The sequence below is a fragment of the Neovison vison genome, chromosome 10 (assembly GCF_020171115.1).
Source record: "Neovison vison isolate M4711 chromosome 10, ASM_NN_V1, whole genome shotgun sequence".
Classification (NCBI taxonomy): Eukaryota; Metazoa; Chordata; class Mammalia; order Carnivora; family Mustelidae; genus Neogale; species Neogale vison.
In genome coordinates, this window is record NC_058100.1 from 31,389,590 (window position 1) to 31,416,898 (window position 27,309).

The 27,309-nt window shown below is 41.3% G+C and overlaps 1 protein-coding gene across 7 annotated transcripts in view; it reads left to right on the top strand.

The window, feature by feature from the left end:
* The first annotated feature begins 251 nt into the window (after window positions 1-251).
* DCAF6 (DDB1 and CUL4 associated factor 6) overlaps window positions 252-27,309 on the top strand; it is a 135,605-nt gene continuing 108,547 nt past the window's right edge. For 3 of the 7 annotated variants that reach the window (XM_044266883.1, XM_044266885.1, XM_044266886.1), the window contains exons 1-3: window positions 254-489; window positions 9,739-9,800; window positions 23,308-23,400. In XM_044266883.1, coding sequence (XP_044122818.1) covers window positions 393-489; window positions 9,739-9,800; window positions 23,308-23,400 — 252 coding nt within the window. In that variant the 5' untranslated portion in view covers window positions 254-392. Of the gene's footprint in view, window positions 490-9,738; window positions 9,801-23,307; window positions 23,401-27,309 lie in introns of all 7 variants that reach the window. The other 4 variants (XM_044266887.1, XM_044266888.1, XM_044266882.1 and 1 more) reach the window with 3 other exon arrangements.

The following is a 27,309-nucleotide window of genomic DNA, read 5'->3' on the forward strand; positions in this document are numbered from 1 at the left end:
CTCGGGCGAGGGCAGCCGTGGCGTACGGGGGCCCGAGTCCCGGGGCAGGGGGTGTCGTCCTCTCGCGAGAAAGGCTGGGGCGGGTGCCGAGAACGAGGAGAGGGAGGAGTCGCGGCCGCCTCCGCCTCCTCCTCGCGTCGGAGGGGCCGAGGGAGGGGACTGTGGCTGGTCGCTGGCGTTCGGGCAGTCTGAGGAGGAGAGCATGAGGCGAGCGCCGGCCCGGGCGAGGCGCGGCTTCGGGGGCCGGGGCGCCGCCGCCGTCTGAGCCGCCGCGCCCGCGAGGCCCGGCGCGCGGATGGTGCCGGAGCGGCTCGGCTGCTGAGCCGCGTGTCCCGCCCCTCCCGCCCCTCCCCCACGCGGTGGTCTCCCCTCCGGCCCCGCCCGGCAGAGCCATGTCTCGGGGCGGCTCCTGCCCTCACCTGTTGTGGGACGTGAGGAAGCGGTCCCTCGGGCTGGAGGACCCGTCCCGGCTGCGGAGCCGCTACCTGGGTGAGCCGGGGGCCCCGGGGGCGGAGGCGCTGAGCTCGCCGCCCGGAGTGGGGGAGGGGGCCGCGCCGCGGGGGCTGTTGGCCGTGCGACGGCGCCTCGGCAGGGGCGCCCGGCGGCCGCGGGGTGTCGGGTGCGCGTCGGCCGGAGCCCCCCGCGCGGGCGTCCTCCCGCGGCCGAGCCCCCCCTGCGTGCCGCCGGCCGCCGCCCTTGCCGGGTTTTCCTCGGGGGCCGGCGGACGCTGCTGGCCGGGAGGTGTTGGGGCGCGTGTGGGGCGGGACTCGAAGAAGACGCCGCGCCGCCCGGAGCGGCTCGGTTCGGAGCCGAAGTTGGCGCCTGGGCTCGCCGCCGCCGTCCGCGCTCCGCCGAAGGACGAAGTTTCTGCCGGCGGGCCCGGGCTGCGGGGACCGGGCTGCGGGCGGACTGCGCGCCCACGGCCCGGCGGTGTCCGGCCGGAGCCTCGGAGCGAGAGCGGCGCCCCCCGGCCCCGGCCCCCGGCGCGCTCCGCTCGGCTCCGGCCGCGGGGACGGTGTCGGGTTTCGCGCGTCTCCGCCCGCCCTGCGAAGCGCGCTGGCGTCCGCGGCTTCCCCGCGGAGCTTCTAAAAACAGCCTCCGGGCTCGGGCGCCGCCCCGTTTGCGGAGCTGCCGAGAGTGCGGAGCCCCGGAGCGGCCGCGTCCGGCCCGGGTCGGCTCCCCGCGCTGCGCTCGCGCTGGCTGGAAGGCGGCGCGCGTGAAGCCGGTTCCGGCCCGTCCTGCCCCCTTCTCCGGGTGTCCAGGGCTTCGGTTTTGCCTTCGAGCTCGCGGGAGCAGCTGCGGCCCCTCGCAGCGGACGGGCCGGGGGTACGTCGTTGGGAGGCGGACCGGGCGCTTCTCGGTGGTGGTCGGTGACGCGGGCGACGCGGGGCCGTCCCCGCTGCCCCGGCTGGGTGGGACCGGGGCGGCCGTCCAGTGCCGCCGCCCGCCCCGGACGCTTCTCCGCGCGCGTCCTCCGCGCTTTTGCGGGTACACGCGTGTCCACCTGCACGGGCGCTCTCGCGCGCCGCCCTGCGTGGACGCGGCCCTGCCGTGACCGTGGCGCTGCCGCTGGTCCGTTGCACGTTCGGTCTCGGAGATCCTCCTGGGCGGTCGGAGCAGACCGGCCCGGTCCTCCCGACGGCCGCGTCGTGTCCACGTCGGGGACGGCGCTCCGCGGGCGCAGACTCGGCTCTGCAGCGGGGCCGCGGCTGTGCGCGAAGCTTTGCAGGGACCGTCCTTACCCCCGGTAAGTGCCCGGAGTGGTCCCGACTTGTTTTAGACTCAAACCCCGGTGCGGGGCACTTTTCTACACGACCTCGAAAGATGTGCGGAACGTCCGTTAGCGTTTGCTGAGGAAGAATTTGTGTTCGCTTGGACACCGCGCTTCAGGGCCGCGCTCCCCGCGCGCGCGGTCGGCCGTTCCTGCGCCAGCGGGCGGCTCAGGTGCTGATGCACATTTAAGTCCCAGTTTTGTTCGGCCCTTGCAGCCCAGCTGTATTTACGAGGTTAAACCACGGAGCTGCTCGTTTCCTTCCCTCCGCGCGTGCGGTTGGCGCGGGGAAGCGGGTCCCTGCGGGCGGGGCGGGTCCGCGCCTGCGCACCGACGCCCGCAGCCTGGGCAGCTTTTTAGCTCAGGTCGCGCTTTCCCTGTGTCAGTCCGGTGTTGGTCGTGATCCGCGTGCCCCTGAGTCAGCGCCCCGTAAAGGTGGTTTTCGCAATATTGGAAAATAGCTTGGGAAGTAATTCCTTGGCCTTAGTAGCCCTTCTTTAAACCATTACTTCCTCTGACTCTTTCCCACCAAGAACGCTAGCCTTGGCTTAGGGTTCGGGAAATAGTAAATTGCACATTAGTAGCGCCTGAATTAATGAATTTTTTAAAAAAATAATGTTTTGAAAGATTACTACAAAGCCTTTTAAAAAGCCCAAGTTCAGGAGTTTCACAAAGTAAATCCCTTTTTTATTCTGAGACTTCAAACATTTTTTTAAGATTCTTAGTTATTTGACAGAGAGAGAGAGATCACAGCAGGTGGAGGGTCGGGGGCGAGCCGGCTCCCCGCTGCGCACAGAGCTGCCGAGGCCGGTCCCAGGCCGGTGTCTGTCATCTTTATGGGCCAGATGTGAATTTCAGTATAGAATTTATCTTAAAGAGTAATTATCGAAGTCCAGAGCCAGAAGCACCTGTAGATTTAAATGGTTCAATTTCTTAAGATCTTGTATAGCCATAGAGTAGTATTTTGGAAATCAGTGATTATTACAGTGACTTACTGGTTACGTATTATTTTTACACATACACACAGCTTCGTAAACGTGGACATCGCTTGTAAAAGATCCTGGTTTCTATACATTCCCTCTTTCTGTTCATACTCCTGTCATTTTAAAGACTTGCCCACAACCAATTTATACTTTCTAACCTTACTTCTACATTAAAAGACTGTAACTGACAAAAGAGTAATGGGAATTTTCTAGGGACTTGTTTGCCATAATGTATAGTATGTTTTTTTGCTTTTGTTTTTAAGATTTTATTTATTTATTTGAGAGAATAAGAGAGAGAGAGAGAGAGAGAGAAAGCATGAGAGGGGAGAGGGTCAGAGGGAGTAGAGACTCCCTGCTGCGCAGGGAGCCCGATGCAGGACCCCATCCTGTAACTCTGGGATCATGACCTGAGCAGAAGGCCCCCAGGCACAATGTATAGTATGTTTAATATGTAACATAGAGTGTGTTTAGTATGTATAGTATGTTTAATATAAAATGCTTAAGTTATGGTTAGGCAGTGTCCTGGTCAGCTTGGGCTGCTGTGACAAAATAGCGTACACTGGGTAGATTATAAACAGCAAGAATTTATTTCTTACAGTTGTAGAGGCTGGAAGGCTGAGAGGAGGGTGCTCACGTCAGGATCTTGGTCCTGTGAGGGGGGCCTGCTTGCTTCCAGGTGCTAATTCTCTGTGGTTGCTTTTATAAGGGCACTAATCCTAACCTAATCACCTCTCAAAAATCCTACCTCCTAATACTAGCACCCTGGGGGTTAGGATTACAACATAGAATTTTTGAAGGGACACAACCATTCATACTACAGCAGGCAGCCAGTGATGCCTTTGCACTGGAGTTGGGAAGTCTATGTCATTTGACTATCATTTGGAGTTAGTATTTATTGAAATGGATGATTTTGCATTTGGGATTTTTTTTTTTTTCAAGATCTTATTTATTTTAGAGAGCATGCTGGGGGTGGGGGGAGAGAAAGAGGTTGAGAGAATCCCAAGCAGATTGCTGAGCACTGAGCCCAACGCAAGGCTTGATCCCACGACCCTAGGTTCACCACCTGAGCTGAAATCAAGAGTTGGATGCTTAGGTGGCTGAGTCACCCAGATGCCCCACATTTAGATTATCCTTTAGCATATCCTTTAATGCACGTACTTTACCTAGTTCTTCATGTCTTGCCAAGTTACAGTGTATTATAGGAGAGTTTGTGAATTCTGATTATGCTTCCTTGTTAGCTACTAGGGAAAAGTTAGTGAAATATTTGTACTTTGTTTCTTTAGTTTTGTATTCTCAATGTAAGTTGAAAGATGTCTGACTTTAGTAGGGAACAATGACTGTCAAGTATGACAAATACATGTTAGAGAATAAGCTGGTAATTCCTGAAGGTAAGACCACTACAGGCATATCGATCATAGCAACTACAGACAGTGAAATGGCTCTACTATGGATTTCATCCCTCCCTGGTATAGGATGGAAATGTTTGGAAGCGTCAGCAGCTGCTGGTAACATAGAATTTATATTATGGGTGTGTTTTAGGTCACTGTTTCTAAAATGTTTGACCATGGTCCACAGTAAAAATACATTTATATGGCAACTTATGATACACACATAAAACTAAAATGAAAGATTCTCCAGGGGGTGGTTAGCCTTACTATTTTCTGTTCTGTGTCATGTTAGAAATAGTGCTGTTGACATACCAGATTATGTCATGGATCTTAGACTTGAGCTTTGCAAAACTATTCTAGATGGCTTGTATTTTTAATAATTACAATTGTTATTAGCTTCAGTAGTTAATAGGGAGGGTGAGTTTACCAAGTACTTGCAGTAGATTAAAAAATTTAAAACACTGCTGATAACTAATAAAGAAAATACAAATAATGAAACTTTGTTTATCCGTGGGGAAAAAACCTAGAGTATGACCCCTTTAAATTCTTACTTCTTGGGTAATACGTGCAATCGAATTGCTGAGTTGTAGAAGTATATTTAACTTTATAAGAAATTGCTCGACTGCTTTCGCAAGTAGTTGTACCATACTGCGCTCACCACACTTGGCATTCTGATTCTTCCCAATTTTAGCATTTCTAGATATGAGGTATAATGATGTCATTATCATTTTAATTTGCATTTGATTTATTCCTAATGATTAATGATGTTAAGTATCTTTTATGGCTTATTTGCCCTCTGTATACTTTGGTTAAATAATCAGATTCACCTACTTAGTATTATAAGAATCCTTTATTTATTCTTGATACAAATCCTTTTTTTTAATTTTTTTATTTTTTATTTTTTCAAAGATTTTATTTATTTATTTGACACAGAGAGATCACAAGTAGGCAGAGAGGCAGGCAGAGAGAGAGAGAAGGAAGCAGGCTCCCCGCTGAGCAGAGAGCCCGAAGTGTTACCTGGCTTGATCCCAGGACTCTGGGATCATGACCTGAGCGGAAGGCAGAGGCTTTAACCCACTGAGCCACCCAGGCACTCCTCACTATTTTCTTCTTACTTTAATGGAAGTCCTCTTTGTCCTGTGCTCTGTCAAAGATAAACAGTTCTGTGTCTGTCTTACCTCAAAGGTACTTTTGTCACCCTTTTGATTTTCAGTGCTCCTGGTTAGTTGGTTAGATGTCGTGGGGGCCAGAGAGGAATATCATTTCGAGGCGATAGCAGTCAGCTATGACAGTTACTACTATGAGGTCATGAAAAATGTGTCTTGAAAGGGCCCATTGGTTTACTGATAGCCTGTGATTTCTAAGAACAAAACCAATGGGGAAGAGGAAGCTGCAGGGGCAGCGCAGGGGAAAGACCTAAGGGTGAGCTAGAGAAGGCAGCGTGTAGAGATGACTGGGAAGTTGGGCATTAAAGACGAAGTAGCTCAAAGGGACAATAGCGTGAAGTAAAGTAAAAATTTTTGTTCAACTGCTTTTCTATCTCCATATCACCAGCCTTATTTCCCCTTAATCACTGAACTTACCTCAACTCCTAAATGAGGTCATTAAAAAATTGTTTCCTCTCTTTTTGGGCAGTATTAACTTAGAACAATCCCACCTGTACATATGAGAGAACTAAATGTAAGTGTATAGTGTATCCGGCACGTTTATAAGTTCTGAGTATGCTAATTAATGTACTCCTGACAACAAGTCTGTTCCCATCAAATGTAAAACATACACAAATGTAAAGTAAGGCTCTGAGAGGTTAAATTTTGCTCGGCTTCTGCATAGTCTGTTCCAAGTTGGGCATTTAAACCAGGTCTGATACTTCTTAGATCAAGCACCTCAGTCTACTAAGGGAGATAGCTATGTGAATAAGTCACACAGCTGTTTAATCAGTGGTACAGCTGTTCCATGTGAGCAGTAGCTCTGTGCTGTCCTTGAAAGATGCTCACCCTCTCCCACTGAGGGAAAACACGTTCTAGAACAGAGTGAGTACGTCACTGACTCAGCAAATGGGTATCAGATGCTCACTTTGTCCTGGCACTGTTCTAAGCACATAGAATACTTGGGTGAACAAAAGAGTGTTTCCCGTTTTATTGCGCTTAGAGTCTATTAAGATAGAATAGAAGGTCAAAGCAGTGATGGAGTTATGAGAGACAGCATGGTTGCAAGAAAGACTTGAGAGTAGGAAACCACAGGTATAACTGGATCCATCCGTAGCAAGTGTGTAACTGCTGAGAGGTAGTGCTCCATGTCTGTCACATTTATGCACATTTGTGAGCAGCGGCACTGGCCACTTGGCTCTGGACTATCTTTTTATTGATGTGTTTATAGGGAACAACTTGGGAAGTTATAATATCTCCCTCCGAAGCAGAGGGCAGATTGATTTATTATCCAGTATAATAAAGATACTGTCACTCTTTGGGACACAGGTCAGGCAGGTTTGCTTGATACTTTATAAAATTTGATTTCCCTCCGTTCAGAGTTCCCCCGCTGTGATTCAGACCCACTGCATGTGCAGTGTTCACCCAAGCTGCTCCCCATTGCCCTGTGGGAATTGGGGGATAAGGAACCAGTGTGAACCTGAAGCTTGCGCTGCTTCAGTAGAAAAGTCTTGTGTGCCTAACTTAGGAGTCTTGTGTCTTCTGTCGGCATTCATGAGATGGTGGCAAGTGCTTAGCTTACCAGTATTTAGACTTAACAGTTCTTAGTAACAGGTATGAGTTTGTTTTTATTTTAAGAGTCTCATGCTCTACCGACTGAGCTAGCCGGGCGCCTTTGTTTTTATTTTAACTTTACTTTTCTGATTTGTTAATTTTAGCCTTTCTGACTGGTGTGAGGTGGTATCTCATTGTGGTTTTGATTTGTGTTTCCCTGATGTGGAGTGATGCAGAACATTTTTTCATGTGTCTGTTGGCCATCTGGATGTCTTTGGAGAAATGTCTGTTCCTGTCTTCTGCCCGTTTCTTGATTGGATTATTTGTGCTCTGGGTGTTGAGTTTTATAAATTCTTTTTAGGTTTTGGATACTAGCCCTTTATCTGATGTTTGCAAATACCTTCTCCCATTCTTTTGGTTGTCTTTTGGTTTTGTTGACTGTTTCCTTTGCTGTGCAAAAGCTTTTGATCTTGATGAAGTCCCAATAGTTTATTTTTGCCCTCGCTTCCCTTGCCTCTGGAGACACGTCTAGCAAGAAGTGGCTGTGGCTGAGGTCAAAGAAGCTGCTGCCTGTGTTTTCTAGGATTTGGATGGATTCTTGTCTCAGATATAGGTCTTTCATCCATTTTGAGTCTATTTTTGTGTGTGGTGTAAGAAAATGGTCCAGTTTCTGGGGCACCTGGGTGGCTCAGTGGGTTAAGCCTCTGCCTTCAGCTCCGGTCATGATCTCAGGGTTTTGGGATTGAGCCCCACATCGGGCTCTCTGCTTGGCAGGGAGTCTGCTTCTTCCCTTCTCTCTCTGCCTGCCTCTGCCTACTTGTGATCTCTGTCAAATAAATAAATAAATAAAATCTTTAAGAAAAAAAGAAAATGGTCCAGTTTCATTCTTCTGCATGTGGCTGCCCAAGTTTCCCAGCACCATTTGTTGAAGAGACTGCCTTTTTTCCATTGGATATTCTTTCCCGCTTTGTTGAAGATTATTTGACCGAAGTAAACTTACAGTTCTTTATGGAGATGGTGAGCTACTATTTTTTGGCAGTGCATTTAATTACAAAGGGTAGAGGAGGTTTGCACTAGTTTGTTCTAGAAGCACATTTAACGGGGTGTGTGGAGACAGCATTCATTCTGATCTCCAAAGTCCCATGTAGAAATAACATTCAGAAGCTGTTACGTAACTGTCATGTCTCAGTGCATGTTTTTAGGTGCAGGTTTCATGTGTAAGAGCTCCTGCTAGAAGAATTCACTTTGTCTCCTATTCTCATGTCCCACCACCATTTTCTCTATACAGAGATGGCTAGAGCCCTGTTTTCAAACATAGATTTTAAAAATTTGGAAAAAAAATTTTTTGTGCTGCTTTTTTTTTTTTAAAGAACTTTAATGAATTTTAATTACTGTCATGTTGTTAATTTGAATACTGTTTCTTAACTCTTAATTAATTATAACAGTAGGAATGCCAAGCCTGCTGTTGTTGGCCAAAGGGGGGAAGATGTAATGTTACCTGTTTACTGCAGTTAGCAAATCTTTTTAAAACTGAAAATCAGATTTGAAAAGTTATTATATAAAGTACAACCAGTTCATGAAAATGGTGAATTTCCTTTTTTTTTTTTTAAGATTTTATTTATTTGAGAGAGAGCCTCCGAGAGAGAGCATGAGCAGGGGTAGGGGTAGTCAGAGAGGGAGAAGCTGACTCCCCACCAAAAAGGGGGCCTGATGCCGGACTCAATCCCAGGACCCTAGGATCATGACCTGAGCCAAAGGGAGATGCTTAACTGACTGAGCCACCCAGGCGCCCTGAAAACACTGAATTTTTGTTGGTTGTTTTATTCCAATATGTTCAGGAACCATAGAGCATTCCTCCACACAGAAAAAGGAAAAAAATCCTATAACCCACATGTTCATCCTTTACCTAGCCAGCTTACCAGTTATAAGCAAGGAGAGAGAAGGAAAACAATTCGGCTTTAAGAAAATCGTGATCTTTGCGTGGAGTGGCAAGAAAACATAATAAATAGAGAAATCTGTCCCTTGTGACAGGATACAGAGAGCATAGTCAAATTTAATTTTATTTGAGATTTCATCAGCCTGATTACTTAGCTAATTATCATTCTTTGTCATATATTCAGCTTCTTTTCATTACAGCTTCTGAATAAACATGAAGCTTTTTGGTTCTTCTTTGGTAAAGATGATTCATTTTTTAAAGGGAAACTTATTTCTCTCTTTCAAAGGGATTTGTTCTATTTTTGCAGTATTGTTCTGCTACTGATGGACATTTAGGCTGATTTTATTTTATATTTTGCTGCCATTTTTCATCATTATAAGATGAACTTTAAAATACTTCAACATTTCTGAAATTGAGATGTGTTCAAAAGTAGGTCATATCTTATGAAACACTGTTTGCCACCCTGTTTAAGATTTAAGACCCCATCCCCCACCTCCAGTCCTTTCTTAGCTCCTTTCTCCACTTTATTTTTCCATACAATACTGTGACCTGGTGGTTTACTGTCTTCCAGAAGGCTCATTAGAGTGCAGGGATCTTGCTCTGTTTACTTCACCGCTGTGCGCCTAACTTCTAGAGCACCACCTGGAGTGGAGTGAGTTTTCAATATATTTGTTGAATGAATAGTTGAATGAAGGGAATATTTGAATGATTACTGTGGTCCAGACACTCTCCTTGCATGTCTTAATCCTTACGAACGAATAACTACATGAGGTAGGTAACAACTACCTAATAAAGAAATGAGGGCCAGGTAGGTCCGTCTCCCCCAGTATTACTCAGCCTTTAAGTGCAGGAGTAGAAATAAAGAGTTTGCTCATGCTGGATCCTGGGCTCTTCATTTCATTGTGACACTTTGATCAACAAAAATGACTTATGATTCATTTAGTTCTTTCTTTTTAAACAGGAAGAAGAGAATTTATCCAAAGACTGAAACTTGAAGCAACCCTGAATGTGCATGATGGCTGTGTAAGTAATGATTAATTCTCAACTCTGAAAGACTTGAATACCAAGTGCTCCAATATTTGATGAAATGTCCCATCCTCCCAGAAGAGATTATGTCTAACTGTAATCAGATATAAAGAGAATAAAGTTTTACATTAAAACATAAAGAAATGGGGGCGCCTGGGTGGCTCAGTGGGTTAAGCCTCTGCCTTCCACTCAGGTCATGATCTCGGGGTCCTGGGATCGAGCCCCGCATTGGGTTCTCTGCTCAGCGGGGAGCCTCCTTCCTCCCTGCTCTCTGCCTGCTTGTAATCTCTGTCTGTCAAATAAATAAATAAAATCTTAAAAAAAAAAAAAACCCTAAAGAAGTATATTTTGAATTTAGAAAAATATATGAGAGGGCACCTGGGTGGCTCAGTGGGTTACAGCCACTGCCTTCGGCTCGGGTCATGATCTCAGGGTCCTGAGATCGAGTCCCGCATTGGGCTCTCTGCTCGGCAGGGAGCCTGCTTCCCTCTCTCTCTCTGCCTGCCTCTCTGCCTACTTGGGATCTCTCTCTGTCAAATAAATAAATAAATAATCTTAAAAAAAAAAAAGAAATATATGAGAGTTTTTTTTTTAAAGCAGATATGAATTTTCTAATATTATTAAAAGGCTTCCAAGGGGCAAAAAAAAAGGCTTGCATCTGTTTCAGTCTACTAATACTGCTTTTGTAGAGGTTACTAATGATTACTCGTGGCTACTTCTTAGGGAACTTAGACATGAATTGAACACATTCATTTTTGGAATGTTTTTTCTCTTGGTTCTTTTACTACCACACTCTCTTGGTTCTCTTTGTATCTCACTGACTCGCTGCATCTTCTCTGTCTTAGGTTGATGTTGGACGGATCGAGACTTGGTCCTGGCTTCTCCAGCCTGTTTCCACTTCACTTATCTTTCTTTCTTTCTTTTTTATTTTTTTAAGATTTTATTTATTTATTTGACAGACAAGCAGGCAGAGACAGAGAGAGGAGGAAGCAGGCTCCCTGCTGAGCAGAGAGCCCGATGCGGGGGCCCTGGGATCATGACCTGAGTCTAAGGCAGAGGCTTTAACCCACTGAGCCACCCAGGCGCCCCTTCACTTCATTTTTCTAGGACATGCTCTCCCATGGCTGAAAAATACGCCTTCCATCTCCTCATTTCTTCCCAGAACTCCAGGTTCATGTATCCGGCTCTCTACTTCACATTCCCCCTGAATGTCTGATCAACATCCTGAATTTAGCAGGGCCAAAACAGAATCCTTTTCCTTTTAATTTCTGTTAGGAAAATTTCAGACATACTTTTCTATACTTATCAGGTGGATTTAGCAGTGACCAAGATTGTAACACACTTTCCATTTCATTTTTCTTTTTATTCCCCTGGTGAAGTATTTCAGTACAAATCCCAGATATTACGTCATTTCACTTCTATATGTAGCCTAAAAGCAGTGGACATTTTCTTATGTAACTAAAATGCCATTATGTAATTTAACAAGATTGACAGTATACTTTTGGTATCATCTGATACACAGTCCATAATCAAATTTCCCTCACTGTTTAAAATGTCTTTTTATAGTTGTTTGTTCAAAAGAGGATCCAGGCAAAGTCCATTCCTTGATTGCCATGCCTCTTAAATCACTGTTAAGCCAGAGCAGGCTGCCTTTTTTTTCATTCCTGACATTGACTTGTTACAGAATCTCAGTCAGTTTTCCTGTAGACTGTCCTACACTCTAGAGACTGATCTGGTTTCTGTGTTGTCATTTAACTTGTTTTTATATGCTTTGTATTTCCTCTAAGTAGAAGTTAACTCCTAGAGGTTTGATTAGATTCAGATATAGCTTTTGGAGTGGGAATATTTATAGGATGATACTATATGCTTCATAGTATGTTGAATAAAGAGGCACACAGTGGGGGTTCCTGGGTGGCTCAGTAGGTTAAAGCCTTTGCCTTTGGCCTAGGTCATGATCTCAGAGTCCTGGGATCAAGCCCCACATCGGGCTCTCTGCTCAGCAGGGAGCCTCCTGCCCCCCCTCCCGCCCCCCCACCTACCTGCCTCTCTGTCTACTTGTGATCTGTCTTTCAAATAAATAAATAAAATCTTTAAAAAAAAAAAAAAAAGGAGGCACATAATGTTTGTTCTACTTTTAGTAATGGTAGGATTGGCCAAAGGTTCAGGTGGCTACAATAACCAAAAAGTTGCTGGAGGGGAGGGGGGTCGGACACAATAGACATTGCAGAGGGTATGTGTTGTAATGAGTACTACTTACTATATAACTAGGACTGATGACTCACAGACTATACTGAAACAAATAATGTATGTTAATTAATTGAGTTTAAATCTTAAAAAAAGATTAAGGTGGCTAAAACAAAGACTTGATTTTCTCCCCTAAGTCTGTAACCTTCTGCGTTTCAGTAAATCGCACCACCGTTCAGCCAGTTAAGTTGAGAAATTTCAAGTTACCCTTGATTACTCTTTTTCCCTCGATTTCTACATCTGGTCTGTCCATAAAGTCTACCTCCAGAATATATCTGAAATCATCCCATTTCTTTCCCTTTTTATGCTACCACCTGATTTAAGCTATCTTCCCTTGCCTGGACCACTGCAGTATCCTCTTAGTTGGTCTTCTCGTTATACTACAGACTCATTCAACACACGGATCCTGGCTTGTGCACATAAATCTGTTCATATTACTCCTTTTATGTTATTTCCTCCTTTTTATATTATATTGTGTTCCTCCTATTTTATATTCCTCTTTTTTCCAACCAGACTTACAGTATGGTGGACAAAAGCAGAAAGATTGAAAACTGTCTTGATCGCAAGCCCTATGGTCTGAGTTTGCTGGCCTGTTTTTTGATACTCCGAGACTCATTAGACAAGTAAGGGCCAGCAATTTCTTGACTTGCTAATCTTAGCCATTCTTACTGGTGTGAGGTGGTATCTCATTGTGGTTTTGACTTGTATTTCCCTGATGCTGAATGATGTTGAGCAATTTTTCACGTGTCTGTTTGCCATCTGGATGTCTTTGGAGAAATGTCTGTTCCTATCTTCTGCCCGTTTCTTGATTGGATTATTTGTGCTCTGGGTGTTGAGTTTTATAAATTCTTTTTAGGTTTTGGATACTAGCCCTTTATCTGATGCTTGCAAATACCTTCTCCCATTCTTTTGGTTGTCTTTTGTTTGTTTGTTTGTTTGTTTGTTTTAATTTTTTTTCCAATTTATTTATTTTCAGAAAAACAGTATTCATTATTTTTTCACCACACCCAGTGCTCCATGCAAGCCATGCCCTCTATAATACCCAACACCTGGTACCCCAACCTCCCCCCCCCACTTCAAACCCCTCAGACTGTTTTTCAGAGTCCATAGTCTCTCATGGTTCACCTCCCCTTCTAATTTACCCAAATTCCCTTCTCCTCTCTAACACCCCTTGTCCTCCATGCTATTTGTTATGCTCCACAAATAAGTGAAACCATATGATCATTGACTCTCTCTGCTTGACTTATTTCACTCAGCATAATCTCTTCCAGTCCCATCCATGTTGCTACAAGAGTTGGGTATTCATCCTTTCTGATGGAGGCATAATACTCCATAGTGTATATGGACCACATCTTCCTTATCCATTCATCCGTTGAAGGGCATCTTGGTTCTTTCCATAGTTTGGCGACTGTCTTTTGGTTTTGTTGACTGTTTCCTTTGCTGTGCAAAAGCTTTTTATCTTGATGAAGTCCCAATGTTCATTTTTGCCCTTGCTTCCCTTGCCTCTGGAGACACGTCTAGCAAGAAGTGGCTGTGGCTGAGGTCAAAGAAGGATTAGGATTTGGATGGATTCTTGTCTCAGATATAGGTCTTTCATCAAATTTTGAGTCTATTTTTGTGTGTGGTGTAAGAAAATGGTCCAGTTTTTCATACTTTGGAGAAGTATGGCTGTCCAGGTTTCCCAACACCATTTGTTGAAGAGACTGCTTTTTATCCATTGGATATTCTTTCCTGCTTTGTTGAAATCTGTGTAAAATTCTTTCTGATGGTCTTTTTTGATTTCGCAACTTCCAACATTGTCTATTGAGTTCCTGCTGTGATAGAGGAAGATTTAAACCTACTTATACAACTCCTACTTTCTTAAATGTAGGCTTCTCAGAATTTTTATATTACTGTTCTTAGTCTCTGCACTGGTCACTTGAATTTTAAACAATATACAAAAACATCCTTCTGTCTGTCTGCCATTTAGAGACAGTGCCTTTCGGACCTTCATTCTGTAAGAGAGACATTTAGTTCTTTCATCCTCCCCTCCACCTTTTTTTTTTTAAGATTTTATTTTTAGGGGCACCTAGGTGGTTCAGCTGGTTAAGCAACTGCCTTCAGCTCAGGTCATGATCCTGGAGTCCCAGGATGGAGTCCCCCATTGGGCTCCCTGCTCAGTGGGGAAGTCTGTTTCTCCCTCTGATTTCTTCCCTCTCATGCTCTCTCTCTCAAATAAATAAACAAAATCTTTATTTAAGATTTTATTTATTTATTCAACAGAGAGGGAGAGATCACAAGTAGACAGAGAGGCAAGTGGGGCGGTGGGGAGGAAGCAGGCTCCCCACTGAGCAAAGAGCCCAAAGCGGGGCTTGATCCCATGATCCTGAGATCATGACGTGAGCTGAAGGCAGAGGATTAACCCACTGAGCCACCCAGGCGCTGGTAAATAAAATCTTTAAAACACACACGTGCGCGCGCACATACACACCCCAAAATATTTTGAAGATTTTATTTTTAACGAATCTCTCCACCCAGTGTGAGGCTGGCGCACGCTGCCCTGAAATTGCATGCTCTACTGACTGAGCCAGACCGGAGCCCCTTTCCCTCTACCTTTTTTATCTCTGTTTCACACCTCCATTAGCTCGGACACTTTTATACCTTCAGGTCAGTTACTTGTACCCTTTATTCTGTCATCCTGGTCATCTTCTGTAATTTGTCTATGTACTGCAAAAGTCAAAATTTTTAGTAAATAGTGCTTATAAGTCTTTCTTAATTTTTGTTAAACTTTCATAATAAGAAGAGAATGGAAAGAAAATTTATAAAGAAAACTATGTGATATGTCATCTTTTCATAATACTCAGTGGCTCCAAACCCTCCAGTGGGTTTCCAGCTTACTTAGAGTAAACCCAAAGACCTCATTGCTTCCAGCCCTATGATTTGGCACTTGCTGCCTTCTCCCGTTTCATCCCTTACTGTGTGTGCTGTTACACTTATTTGTTCCAGTGACACTCATTTCTTTGCTGTTCCTTAAATACACCAAGTACAGTTTTGCCTTAGGTATTTTATGCCTTCTACTCAGAACTCTCTAACCCCATATATTTGTAAAGCTCACCTCCGCCTTTCATTTAACTCTCCATGTTCCCTATCAGAGAAGCTTTCCCTGACCATCCTAGTCAGACAGCTCCCCATTCTGATGTATCTTTTTTCTTCTGTTTTTTTTTTTTTCTCCTGCACAGTGCATATCACTATCTGACATCATAATTATACAAACATATTTATTTATTTGTTCATAGTATATATACCTGCCCCAGAACAGTGGGCCAAAAAAATACCTTTAGAAATTTATTTACTGGGCGCCTGGGTGGCTCAGTGGGTTGGGCCGCTGCCTTCGGCTCGGGTCATGATCTCAGGGTCCTGGGATCGAGTCCCGCATCGGGCTCTCTGCTCAGCGGGGAGCCTGCTTCCTCCTCTCTCTGCCTGCCTCTCTGCCTACTTGTGATCTCTCTCTGTCAAATAAATAAATAAAATCTTTAAAAAAAAAAAAAAAAGAAATTTATTTACTTTATCTAGTGTCAGGAGAAGGACCTCGTGCATATGTGCACTTGTGACTGAGGAGGCAGAGTGTGTGTTGTGTGTTAGATTTCATGTCTTCCTTTAAAGATAGGTCACATCTTTCTCGCCCAAAGGAGAATTTTCTAGTATTAATTTCAGATGGATTCTCCCATAATGGACAATTGCCTTTATGATATTCTCAAGTTTTTGCAAGCTGTGGATTCTGTCTCTTCTCATTTTTAAATTTACTTTCAGATTTTACTGAGTATATTCTCAAAATATTTTTCTAAGGATGAGTGGAAAGTAAACTTCTTGCAAGCTTAACCGTATTTTTTTCTGCCTTCTCACTATTTTTAAAACATGTTGTCCTTATTTTTATCTTGCATTTAATTTTAAAAATAGGTAGTACTTTCTCATTGTATAAAAATAAATTATTTTTTAAAAGTATATAAAAAGTGGCTTCCACCCTTGTTTCTCTCTCTCCCATTCCTTTCTGCTCCCTAATATGTACAAACTACTTGTTACAGTTTTTTAGGTATCTTTTTGTTTTTTTCCGTCTTCTTTGAGATTTATTTACCTATAGCATGGTGTAAGTTTAAGGTGTACAATGTGATGATTTGTACACAGATACGTTGTGAAATGATTGCAGTAGGGTTAGTTAACACATATATCGCCTCATATACTACTGTTTTGTTGCGGTGGTAGTGGTGAGAACATTTTAGATGTACTCTCCTAGCATCTTTCAAGTATACAACATAGTGTTAAATGTCACCACCAGCCATGCTGCGCATTATAGCCCCCGAATTGACTCCTCTCATACATTAGATATATAGGGCTGTAGATCCCCGGTACATCTTCAGAACTCAGCTTGCCACTGGAAGTTTGTGGTTTTGCAGCGGCAGCATCTCCCAGCTGCTGGGCCGTTCCTGCCTGTTTCTACCAAATGGTTATTTTTAGATTGCACATATAAGGGACATCAGACAGTTTGTCATTCTTGTTTGGTCCTAAGGGTTTATTCATGTAGGTGCAAATGACACGATTTCCTTCTTTTATACGACTAACACTCCATCTCATGTATATACCACATTTCTTTTGTCCATTGCTTCGTAGAGAAACACTTAGCTTCTTTCCACGTCTTGGGTGTCGTGAACACTACTGCGGTGAACATGGGAGGTACGGGTATTTCTTCAAGATAACAATTTCATTTCTTCCAGTTACACACCCAGAAAAGGATTGCTCGATCATATGATAGTTTCATGCTGAAGTTTTTGAAAACCTCTGGACTGTTTTCCACAGTGGCTGCACCGGTTTACAGCCCTACCCGAGTGCACAGATGCTCCCTTTCCCCCACATCCTCCCCAGCACCTGTTCTCTTGTAGTGTCTGTTTTGATGGTACCGTCCTCATAGGTGTGAAGTGATACTCCACTATAGTTCTGATCTGCATTTGCCTTCTGATGCATGATGGTGAGCACCTTTCATCTATTTTTCGGCTGTGTATACTTTTTTAGAAAATGTTGATGTAGGTCTTTTGCCCATTTTTAAATCTGATTATTGGTTGTTTTTGTTGTTGTTGTTACAGTCTTCATATATTTTGTATATTAACCTCTTATCAAATATATGATTTGCATATATTTTCTTCCATTCTGTAGGTTTCCTCTTCATCTTACTGGTTTCTGTGCTGTGCCAAAGCTTCCAAATTTGATTTTTCCTTTTTTGTTTGCACTTTTGGTGTCATATCAAAAAAAAAAAAAAAAACAACAAAAAAAAAAACCAAAAAACCTCTGCTAAGGGGCACCTGGGTGGCTCAGTGGGTGAAAGCCTCTACCTACAGCTTAGGTCATGGTTCCGGGATCTTGGATGGAGCCCTGCATCGGGCTCTCTACTCAGTGGGGAGGCTGCTTCCTCCTCTCTCTCTGCCTGCCTCTCTGCCTACTTGTGATCTCTGTCAAATAAATTAAAAAAAAAAAAAAAAAACTTAAAAAAAAGCACTACTTATGATGAATTTCCGTAACCTAGGTGAGGTTCGGTGGGCTGAGGTCCGGAGCCAATGACCAAGAAAGAATTCTTGAGACATCTTTGGTGCAGAATGGTGGTTTATTAAAGCCCAGGGACAGGACCCGTGGGCAGGAAGAGCTGCTGTCTGGGATTGTGAGGGATGGTAGGTTATGTACCTTGCGGTTGGGGGAAGGTGAGGGGAAGGGAGGTTTCAATGGAACTTTCATACGCTAAAGAGGGCCTAAGGTGCGGGAAGACCAATGTTGTCTTTTAGCAAGCCATTAACATCAAGATAGTTGGGAGATACCTCTGTAAGTTAACTATTTGTTTCTTATGGCCTTGGGGGTGCCTAAGGAATGTCACACACATTACCAAGGGGAGGGGAGCAGGTGGAGAGGGGGTGCACAGTGCCAGCTTTTGCTTTGTCCTCAGCCAGCTTCCTGCTCCCTCGTCACTAAGACCAAGGTCAAGGAGTTTTTCACTCTGTTTCTTCTAGAGTTTTATAGTTTCAGGTCTTATGTTTAAGTACTGTATCCATTTCTAGTTAGTTTTGTCTTATTTTGCTTGTGAACATCCAGTTTTCCCAACACATTTATTGAAAAGATTGTGTTTTCCCCATTGAGTATTCTTGGCTCCTTTGTTGTAAATTAATAGACCATATATGTTTGGGTTACTCTTTGGGTTCTGTATTCTGTCCCGTTGGTCTGTGTGTCTGTTTTTATGCCAATAGTGTACTATTTTGATTACTGTAACTTTGTAATATAGTTTAACTCAGGAGGTATGATGCCTTCAGATTTTTCTTTTCCAACGTATCTTTGGCTCTTTGGGGTCTTCTGTGGTTCCATATAGATCTACTTTAGGGTTTTTTTGTTTGTTTGTTTTCTATTTTTGTGAAAAAATAAGGGATTGCCGTAAGTCCGTAGATGGCTTTGTGTAGTGTGAACATTTAATAATAGTAAGCCTTCCAATACATGAACTTGGCTTATCTATTTCTATGTGTCTTCTTTATTGTCTTTCATCAGTAGTGTGTAGGTCTCAGTGTACAGATCTCTCACCTCTTCAGTTAAATTTGTCCCTAAGTATTTTATTGTTTGAGACGCAATTGTAGCTCAGCATCAGAGAGTTTATTGCCAGTATGTAGACATGACACGCAACTGATACTTGTTTGTTGATTCTGTGTCTTGAAACTACTAAATTCATTTATTAGTGCCAACAGTTCTTGGTGGTGTCTTGAGGGTGTTGTGTAGGTAAGATCATGTCATCTGCACACACACAGAGACAGTTTCACTTCGTCATTTCTAGTTTGGATGTCTTTTCTCTTTTTCTTGCCTAATTGTTCTGGACGGGATCTAATACTATGGTTAGATAAGAGTGGTAAGAGTTGTTAACCTTTTCTTGTTCCTGATTTTAGAGGAAAAGCTTTCAGCTGTTCACCATTGAGTATGATGTCAGCTGTGGGCTTGTCATATACGGCCTTTCTTATGGTCATGAGATATGTTTGCAGTTTGTTGAGAATTTTTAATCATGAAAGATGTTGAATTTCGTTACATGCTTTTTCTGCATACATTGAGATGATCTTGTGATTTTTCTTGTTCTTTATATTAATGTGGACTGTCACATTTACTGATTTGTGTATACTGAATCATCCTTGTATCAGGGATACATTCCACTTGATTATGGTGTATAATCCTTTTAGCGTGCTGTTGAATTCCATTTTCTAGTATTTTGTTAAGGATATTTATATCTGTATTTATCAGGAATATTGGCATGTAGTTTTCTTTTCTTGTAATATGTTACCTGCGCTGGTATCAGGGTAATGCTTGCCTCAGAAAATGAGTTTGGGTGTGTACCCTCTTCAGTTTTTTGGAGATTTTGAGAAGGATTGGTATTTATTCTTCTTCAGATGTTTGGTAAATAGTTAAAGCCCCTGAAGCCGAAAAAAGAAACCTGCCTGCTCTCCATTTGTATAGGAAGAGGAACAGAAAATGAATGGATAAGAGGGTAACTATCAAAATGCCTGAATTCAGCACTAAAAAAACGTCACCCATGAGTTTCCACTGCTATTTGATCTCTGAGAGAGTGTAAAGAGCTGGTGACTCTAATTGTTTTGGTTGTTTTTCAATGGGTTTTGATTACGGATTCGGTTTCCAGAAACAAACAAAAAAAATTATTTGTTTTTGGCCTGGATAGATTTTTAATTTTTGTGTGTGTGTGATTTAGTCTTGGTAGGTTATATGTTTCTAGTAGGTTGTCTAATTTATTGGTGTATAACTGTTCAGTGTATTCTCTTATACTCTTGCATTTCTGTGGTATCAATGGTAATATCTGCTCTTTCATTTATAATTTTTATTTTTTTGGGTCTTTTTTTTCCCCTAAAGGCTTATCAATTTTGTTTATTTTTTCAAAAAACTAGCTTTTAGTTTCATTGATCTTTTCTCTTTTCCTACTCTTTCATTTTTCTGCTCTGATCTTTGTTGTCTCCTTTCTTTTGCTAATTTTGGCCTTAGTTTGTTTCTCTCTTTCCTTAATGTGTTCTTTTGCTTATTCGTGACCTTTCTTTTTTCTTAGTGTAGGCATTTCTTGCTGTAAAATTTCTGCTTATAACTGCTTTTGCTGCATCCCATATGTTTTATTTCTATTTTCATTTATTTCAAATTTTTTTTTTATTCTTGGACCCACAGATTGTCCAAGAATATGTTATTTAATTTCTACATGCTGGTGAAATTTCCAGTTTTCCTGCTGTTACTTTCTGGTCTTATACCGTTGTAGTCATAAAGGTATTCAGTATGATTTAATTCTTTTAAAATTTGCTAATACTTGTTTTGTGATCTCTCATGATTTACCCTGGAGAATATTCAGCGTGCACTTGGGGAATGTCTCTCTGCTCCTGGATGATGGACTCTTCTGTATGTGCTCTAAAGTATGGTTCAATTCTAATGTTTCCTTACTAATTTCCTGTCTATGTGATTTACCCAGTGTTGGAAATGGGGTATTGAAGTCTGCTGCTGCTGTTTTTGTTGTTTCTTCCCTTAGATCTGATGTAATAATTAAAAAAAAAAACGTTTAGAGATCCCTTCTCTGCCATTTGGCTAAAGATCAAGTGTAAAAAACGTTTAGTCATTTTAGTAGATATCTGGTGATTCCGTGTGGTGGTTTTGATTCTCTGTCCTACTTTTGTATGTTCATCTGTGTCTCACAAACTTCCCAAACTTACTTGTAGTACTACTATTCATATTTTCTCTAAATTTCTGAAGCTATAGTACAGAATTCTCATTATTTATTAAAAAAAAAAATGTTTTGGCAGAATTCACCCATAAAGCCACCTGGGCCTGGTTTTCTTTGTGGAAAATCCTAAATGCAATCCCTTAATAAAAGTAGACTAAGTATTGAGTAAATTTTGTTTAGCATGTGTGTTTCAGGGATTTTTTAGTTTTATCTACATTGTTGAATTATTGGCATAAGATTGACTGTTACTGTTCAGGTATTGTAGAACATGTAATTAGTGATTAATGTTACCCTTCTCATTCCTTATGTTGGTGGTATATTTCCCCCGTCCCCTTTTTTTTTCTTGATTAGTTAAGCTACATGTTCATTAATTGTATTTGTCCTGTCAGAGAACCAGCTTCTAGTGTTTTTGTGTATTTTTTTGTCCTGTTTTTCTGTTTTCTGTTGTTTCTTGGTTTCTGATCTGATACTCATTATTTCCAGTCTTCTTCTGGCTTTGGGTTTTATTTGTTTTTTGATTGGAAACTGAAGTCATTGATATGAGACTTTTATCTTTTCTAATATAGGTATTTTAGTGCTATAAGTTTCCCTTCAAGTTCAGAGTTAGCTGCAACCCAATAATTGGGTTATGTTGTGCTTTCATTTTCATTCATTTCAAAATACTTCCTAATTTATTGGGTAATTTCTTTTTTGGATATCTTGTTATTTTGTAGTTTCCAAATCTTTCTGTTAATGATTTTCACTTAATTCCATTTTGGTCAGAGAACATACTCTGTATTTGAAATTTTTTAAAAATATTGAGATTTGTTTTATGGCCCATAAATATTTTCTGTATTTGTAAATATTTTTTGTGTACTTAAAAATATTTAGGGCTCAGTAGGTTAACCGTCCAACTCTTGATTTTGGCTCAGGTCATGATCTTGGGGTTACAAGATTGAGCTGCAGGTCAGGCACAGAATCTGCTTGAGATAATGTCTTCTTCCTTTCTCTCTGCCACATCTGCTGGTGTGCACGCATACTTGTGTTCTCTAAAGAAACAAATACAATCTTAAGGGGGAAAAAAGACTGTATTCTGTTTTTTAGTTGTTTCAGATGGGATAGTAAATCTGCCTTGACTGAAAGTGGAAGTCTTTCTTTGTTAATTGAGAATACAGTGCCTTTATCATAAAATGTACCCATTTTGAGTATGCGGCTCAATGATTTTTTTAGTGTATTCATAAAGTTGTACAGTCATCACCATTGTCTGGTTCCAGAACATTTTCACCATCGGAAGAAAAAGTCCATACCAGTTATCATTCACTCCCTTCCCCTCTACCAAGCTGTTGGCAGTCGCTAATCTACCTTCTGTCTCTACAGATACGCCTAGTCTAGACTTTCAGAATACGTGGAATCAGAATATATGGCCTTTCAGACTGGCTTCATTGACTCAGCATAATGTCTTCAAAGTATTTACATGTTGCAGGATGAGTCATGATTTCATTTTGTGGCTGAATAATATTTCATTATATGGATGTTTTGTTATGAGCAAATGGATAATCACATTTTGTTTATAAATGTTGGGATTGCTTTCACTTTTAGCTCTTAGAATAATGCAGCTGTGGGTTTTTGTGAAAAGGTTTTTGTTTGATACATGTGTTTAGTTCTCTTGGATGTATCCCTTATTGTGAAAATGCTGGGTCATGGGCTAACTTTCGTTTTTTGAGGAAGTGCTGGACGGTCTAAATAGGGACACAGTGTTGCACTCCTGTCCGCACTGTGTTAGCGAGCCGATTTTTTGACACCCTAGCCAACTCTTACTATTTTGCGAGCCGATTTTTTGACACCCTATCCAACTCTTACTATTTTCTTCGTTTTTTTTGGTAAATCTAAAGATTGATACCTATGTTTCCTTCTAAGAGTCTTATAGTTTGGGCACTTACGTTTAGATTTTTGGATCATTTTCAGTTCATATTTGTATATAGTCTCCCTTTCTTGAGTATATCTAGTTGTCCCAGCATGTTTTGTTGAAAAAATACTTTCTCCATTGAAAGGTCTTGGACCCCTTGTCAAAAATTACTTGAACATAAATGTTTACTTCTGGACTCTCCGTTCTGTTCCATTGATTTATATGTCTGTGATCACGACCGTACCATACAGCCGTGATTGCTATAGCTTTGTAGTGAGTTCTTTAAAAAAAAAAATTTTTTTTTTTAATTTTAAAAATTCAAAAAATTTAAAAATTTAAAAAGACATGGCCTTGTCTTTTGTGTCTCTGGGTATAAAATGAATTAATTAAAGTAAATTTAAACAATGAAACTTAACAATTCAGACATTTCATTGTTAGTTTATAGAATACAGTGTTTGCTAAATGACAGTATGTTTTTTCAATAGATTAACTGGTAAATACTCCTTAGGATAGACACGATTTTATTAGTGATATAAATTTTGAATCATCAGTTAATTGAAAGATAGCATACTTGTTTAAATGTCCAGTTTATTTAAATTTATTTTTTGCTTTCTTTTTAGGTTAATACAATCTGTTGGAATGAGACTGGAGAATATATTTTATCTGGCTCAGATGACACCAAGTTAGTAATTAGTAATCCTTACAGCAGAAAGGTAAAGTGGCTTAAAAAGATCTGTAATTTAATGAGAAAAATTAAGAAGCTAGAAATTAAGAAATTGTAAATAATTATGGGATGGACATTTGTAATGAATATCCTTATTTTGCTCAAGATAGTTATGTAATTTGGAAGTTAAATCATGCCTACCCCTTAATCTTCTTAGGAAAACAGTAGATTTCACCTAGCATTTGACTCTAGCAAATTTAAATATGCTTCATTTTATTCATGTAGGTAAAATTGCCAAAAGTATCATTATCTCAGTAAACCAATTCTTAGGGGGGAAAAAGTCAATGTGATTCTTTTTTTCTTTCATGTTCACAAAATCTACTCTTCAGCTAAGTGGTTTAAGAAACATTATTTATTCAGTTTTCAAAAACAGTATCTAAGTTCTAGTGAAATGATTCATGATACCTAATACTTAAGCTGGCATAATCATTTGAGTTTTAGGATTATGTAATTAAAATTACATTCTGATTTTTATTGGCTTTTCTTCTCTGTATATGGAGACACTATACACCTATTTTTGTATCAACTGATTGGCAGACCAAACTGTTATTTAATAGTAGCAATCTTATAGAATAAATTATTCACGTATTTCTTATTTTTCCACATTTAAACAATTAAGATTTTTAAATAAATGTTGTGGTCCTTTAACCTGAATGAGATTCATATTGAAGATATCCTTGATTAAAAGACAGGTCATAATTTTATTTCAGAGATAGCATTACTTAATTGTCCTGACTTAGCAGAGGGAAACTTGATATTTTCAAATCCTACTTGTGTTAGGTCTGCAATTACTAGGTCTTTTAAAGAGCCTCTACCCAATTCCAGCCTGGAGCTTAGGGCCTGGATCAGTGGCACATGAAAGCATTCTGATTCCCCAAGTGTGGAAGCGCTGCAAAAGGCCATAAAAACTGTCCCCTTGGGTTTTTATGGGGGCTTCATTACATAGTCCTGATTGACTAAAAGTCTTTGGTCACTAACTGATTCAACCTCCAGCCCCTCTCCCCTCCTGTGTTCCAACTCTCCAATCTCAGGATTGCTCCTTCTGGCAATCAGTCCCTAGCCTTTGGTGGGGTCCAGAAGTCATCTTCATTAATAACAAGACACCCATTTCACCTTGTCTCTGAAACATTTTCAAAAATTATTGACAAAGACCATATATATATATATATATATATGAGAAAAAAATATATATATATATAGTCATAAATAGATCTTTGGTCATCTGGATGACCAAAGATATAATTCTTATAAATCATTATATTGTTCTAGGACAACTTTTTCCTTACAGTAGAGGAAATTACTGGAAGGATGTATATGTGGAATGCTTTTTGACTTAATGTCACTATCAGAATTTTAATGCTTATAGTACTCATAGTAGTTGAGTAGGCACCAAAGGAATAATCTTTGTGTTTTTGAAAAGATGCAGTGCTTCACGCTTTAAAAAACAAAACAAAAAAACCAAGAAACTGTAGTAGAATACACTTACCATAAAATTAACTATCTTAATAGTTTTTAGTAATTCTGTTCAATGACATTAAGTATATATACATTGTTGATACTGTGGCTGCATCCAGCTATAGAATTATTTTCATCTGGGAAAACTGAGACTCTGTACCTAGTAAACAATAGCTCCTTTTTCTTCTCTCCTCCCTCCCCTGGCAACCACCTCCTTTTGCCTCTACTCTAGATGCCTCATAGAAAGTTTTACACAATATTTGTCTTTTTCTTACTACTTCATTTATCATGATGCCCTTAACATTCAGACATGTTGCAGTATATATCAGATTTCCTTTTTTTATGGCCAAACAATATTTTGTTGTATGTAAATACCACATTTTTTCCCCATTCATTTTTCTTTCTTTCTTTCTTTCTTTTTTTTAAAGATTTTATTTATTTATTTGACAGAAATCACAAGTAGGCAGAGGGGCAGGCAGAGAGAGAGAGGAGGAAGCAGGCTCCCTGTTGAGCAGAGAGCCTGATGCAGGACTCGATCTCAGGACCCTGAGACCGTGACCTGAGCTGAAGGCAGCGGCTTAACCCACTGAGCTACCCAAGTGCCCAGAAACACTTTTTTTTTTAATAGAGTTAAGAGATTTGAGGTATTCCTTATTAATGGTAACATACCCTAATTTTATGTATAGTACGTCTCAAATAATAAGAGAGAAGTTTCCTTTTCCAGTAATTAGAGTCTAGTTTATTTGGACCAATCCTCCCATTGAAAACTACTAAAATATTCTTGATTAAAGTCTTTAAAAATTGTTGTAAAAGTAACAAGTAACTTTCCTTAATAGTAAGGGATTCTTGGTCCAAAATTGAAGGGAAAAGGTAAGTCCAGAGAAGTGAGCATTAAAGCCACTTTCTCCCTGAAGGTGTTTGTCAATCCAAGCATGTACAAACTTTAGTCTTGATGGCCTTGAAGGTCCAGGTAAGACAGAAACAAAGCTCAGGACCCAAATCAAGTACAGAGTGTATTGATTCCTATAGCAGACTCTCCACAGTGTGCTGAGACACTCCTTCCCCCGGCAAAGGACCACCTCCTTAAGGTACAGATGAAACTGAAGGGAGGTAATTACCTTGTAATATCTAATATAAAGGAAGGCCTGAGTGTACCACATATGCAAGATTTTTTTGATTTGGCTTCAGCCAGCTACCTTTAATTTCTCAGAGCATAAGATGTTGTTTCTTTACTCTCTGCTTTTGCTTGCACTATTCTCTCTTCATGGGATGTTCTGCTTTGGCGAGCATCTCCCACCTACTTGGCAAATTTAAATCCATTCTTCAGTTCTTGGCTTTTAGCTGTGGTGGTGTACCTTTCTTGTTGGCCTGGGCAAATGTAGGCACTCCTTCCTCTATGTTCTCATTGTACTTTGTAGATAATTAGATTATCATATTATGTTTGTTTCCTTGTTGCTCACCATTAGACAGTAATTTCTTCAGGGCAGTGACAGTTCTTTCTTTTTTGTTTCCTCAACACTTAGTAAATCACCTGTCACATAGTAGGTGCCCAAAAAATATTAGTAAAGGAAAGGCCAGGAATTTCTGTATTTAATTCCTTAGGTGGGAGTATGGGTTGGCTTTAGAGAGGAGTGATTTTTACCAAGAGATTGAAGAACGGACATTTTCTATCTGGATATTCCTGGACCAAGATTAAGGTTTCCTTTTTAAAACTAAATTAAAATTTTAAATTTATTTTTGTGAGAGGGGGAGAGAGAAAGAGAACATGAGAACATGAGTGGGGTGGGCAGAGGGAGAAGCAGACTCCCCACCAAGCAAAGAGCCATATGTGGGAATTGATCCCAGGATCCCAGAGTCATGATCTGAGCCCAAGGCAGATGCCCAACTGACTGAGCCACCCAGGCGCCCCAAGCTTAAGGTTTTAGAAACGTTGTGTGTGGGGACGCCTGGGTGGCGCAGTTGGTTGGACGACTGCCTTTGGCTCAGGGCGTGATCCTGGAGTCCCGGGATCGAGTCCCGCATCGGGCTCCCAGCTCCATGGGGAGTCTGCTTCGCTCTCTGACCTTCTCCTCGCTCATGCTCTCTCTCACTGTCTCTCTCTCTCAAATAAATAAATAAAATCTTTAAAAAAAAAAAAAAAAAAAGAAACGTTGTGTGTGACGTATTGGAAGAAGAAAGAGATATCTAGTTGGCCAGTTAGATTAATCTGATGATCAGTAAAGTCATAGATGTTACACCTAGTTCACATTCACATTTATTAGTAATTCCAGTTAACAGTATGTCAATTACATCTTCAGTTAAGTTACTCTACCAACTTCTGTCTCCCTAGGCCATTATTCTTAGATGTTTCCTGAATAGGTATTTTAAGACATTGATTCAAGGAAGCACAAATAAAAAAATAAATGCAGCTACCAAAAATAATAACCATTTCCAAGTGCATATC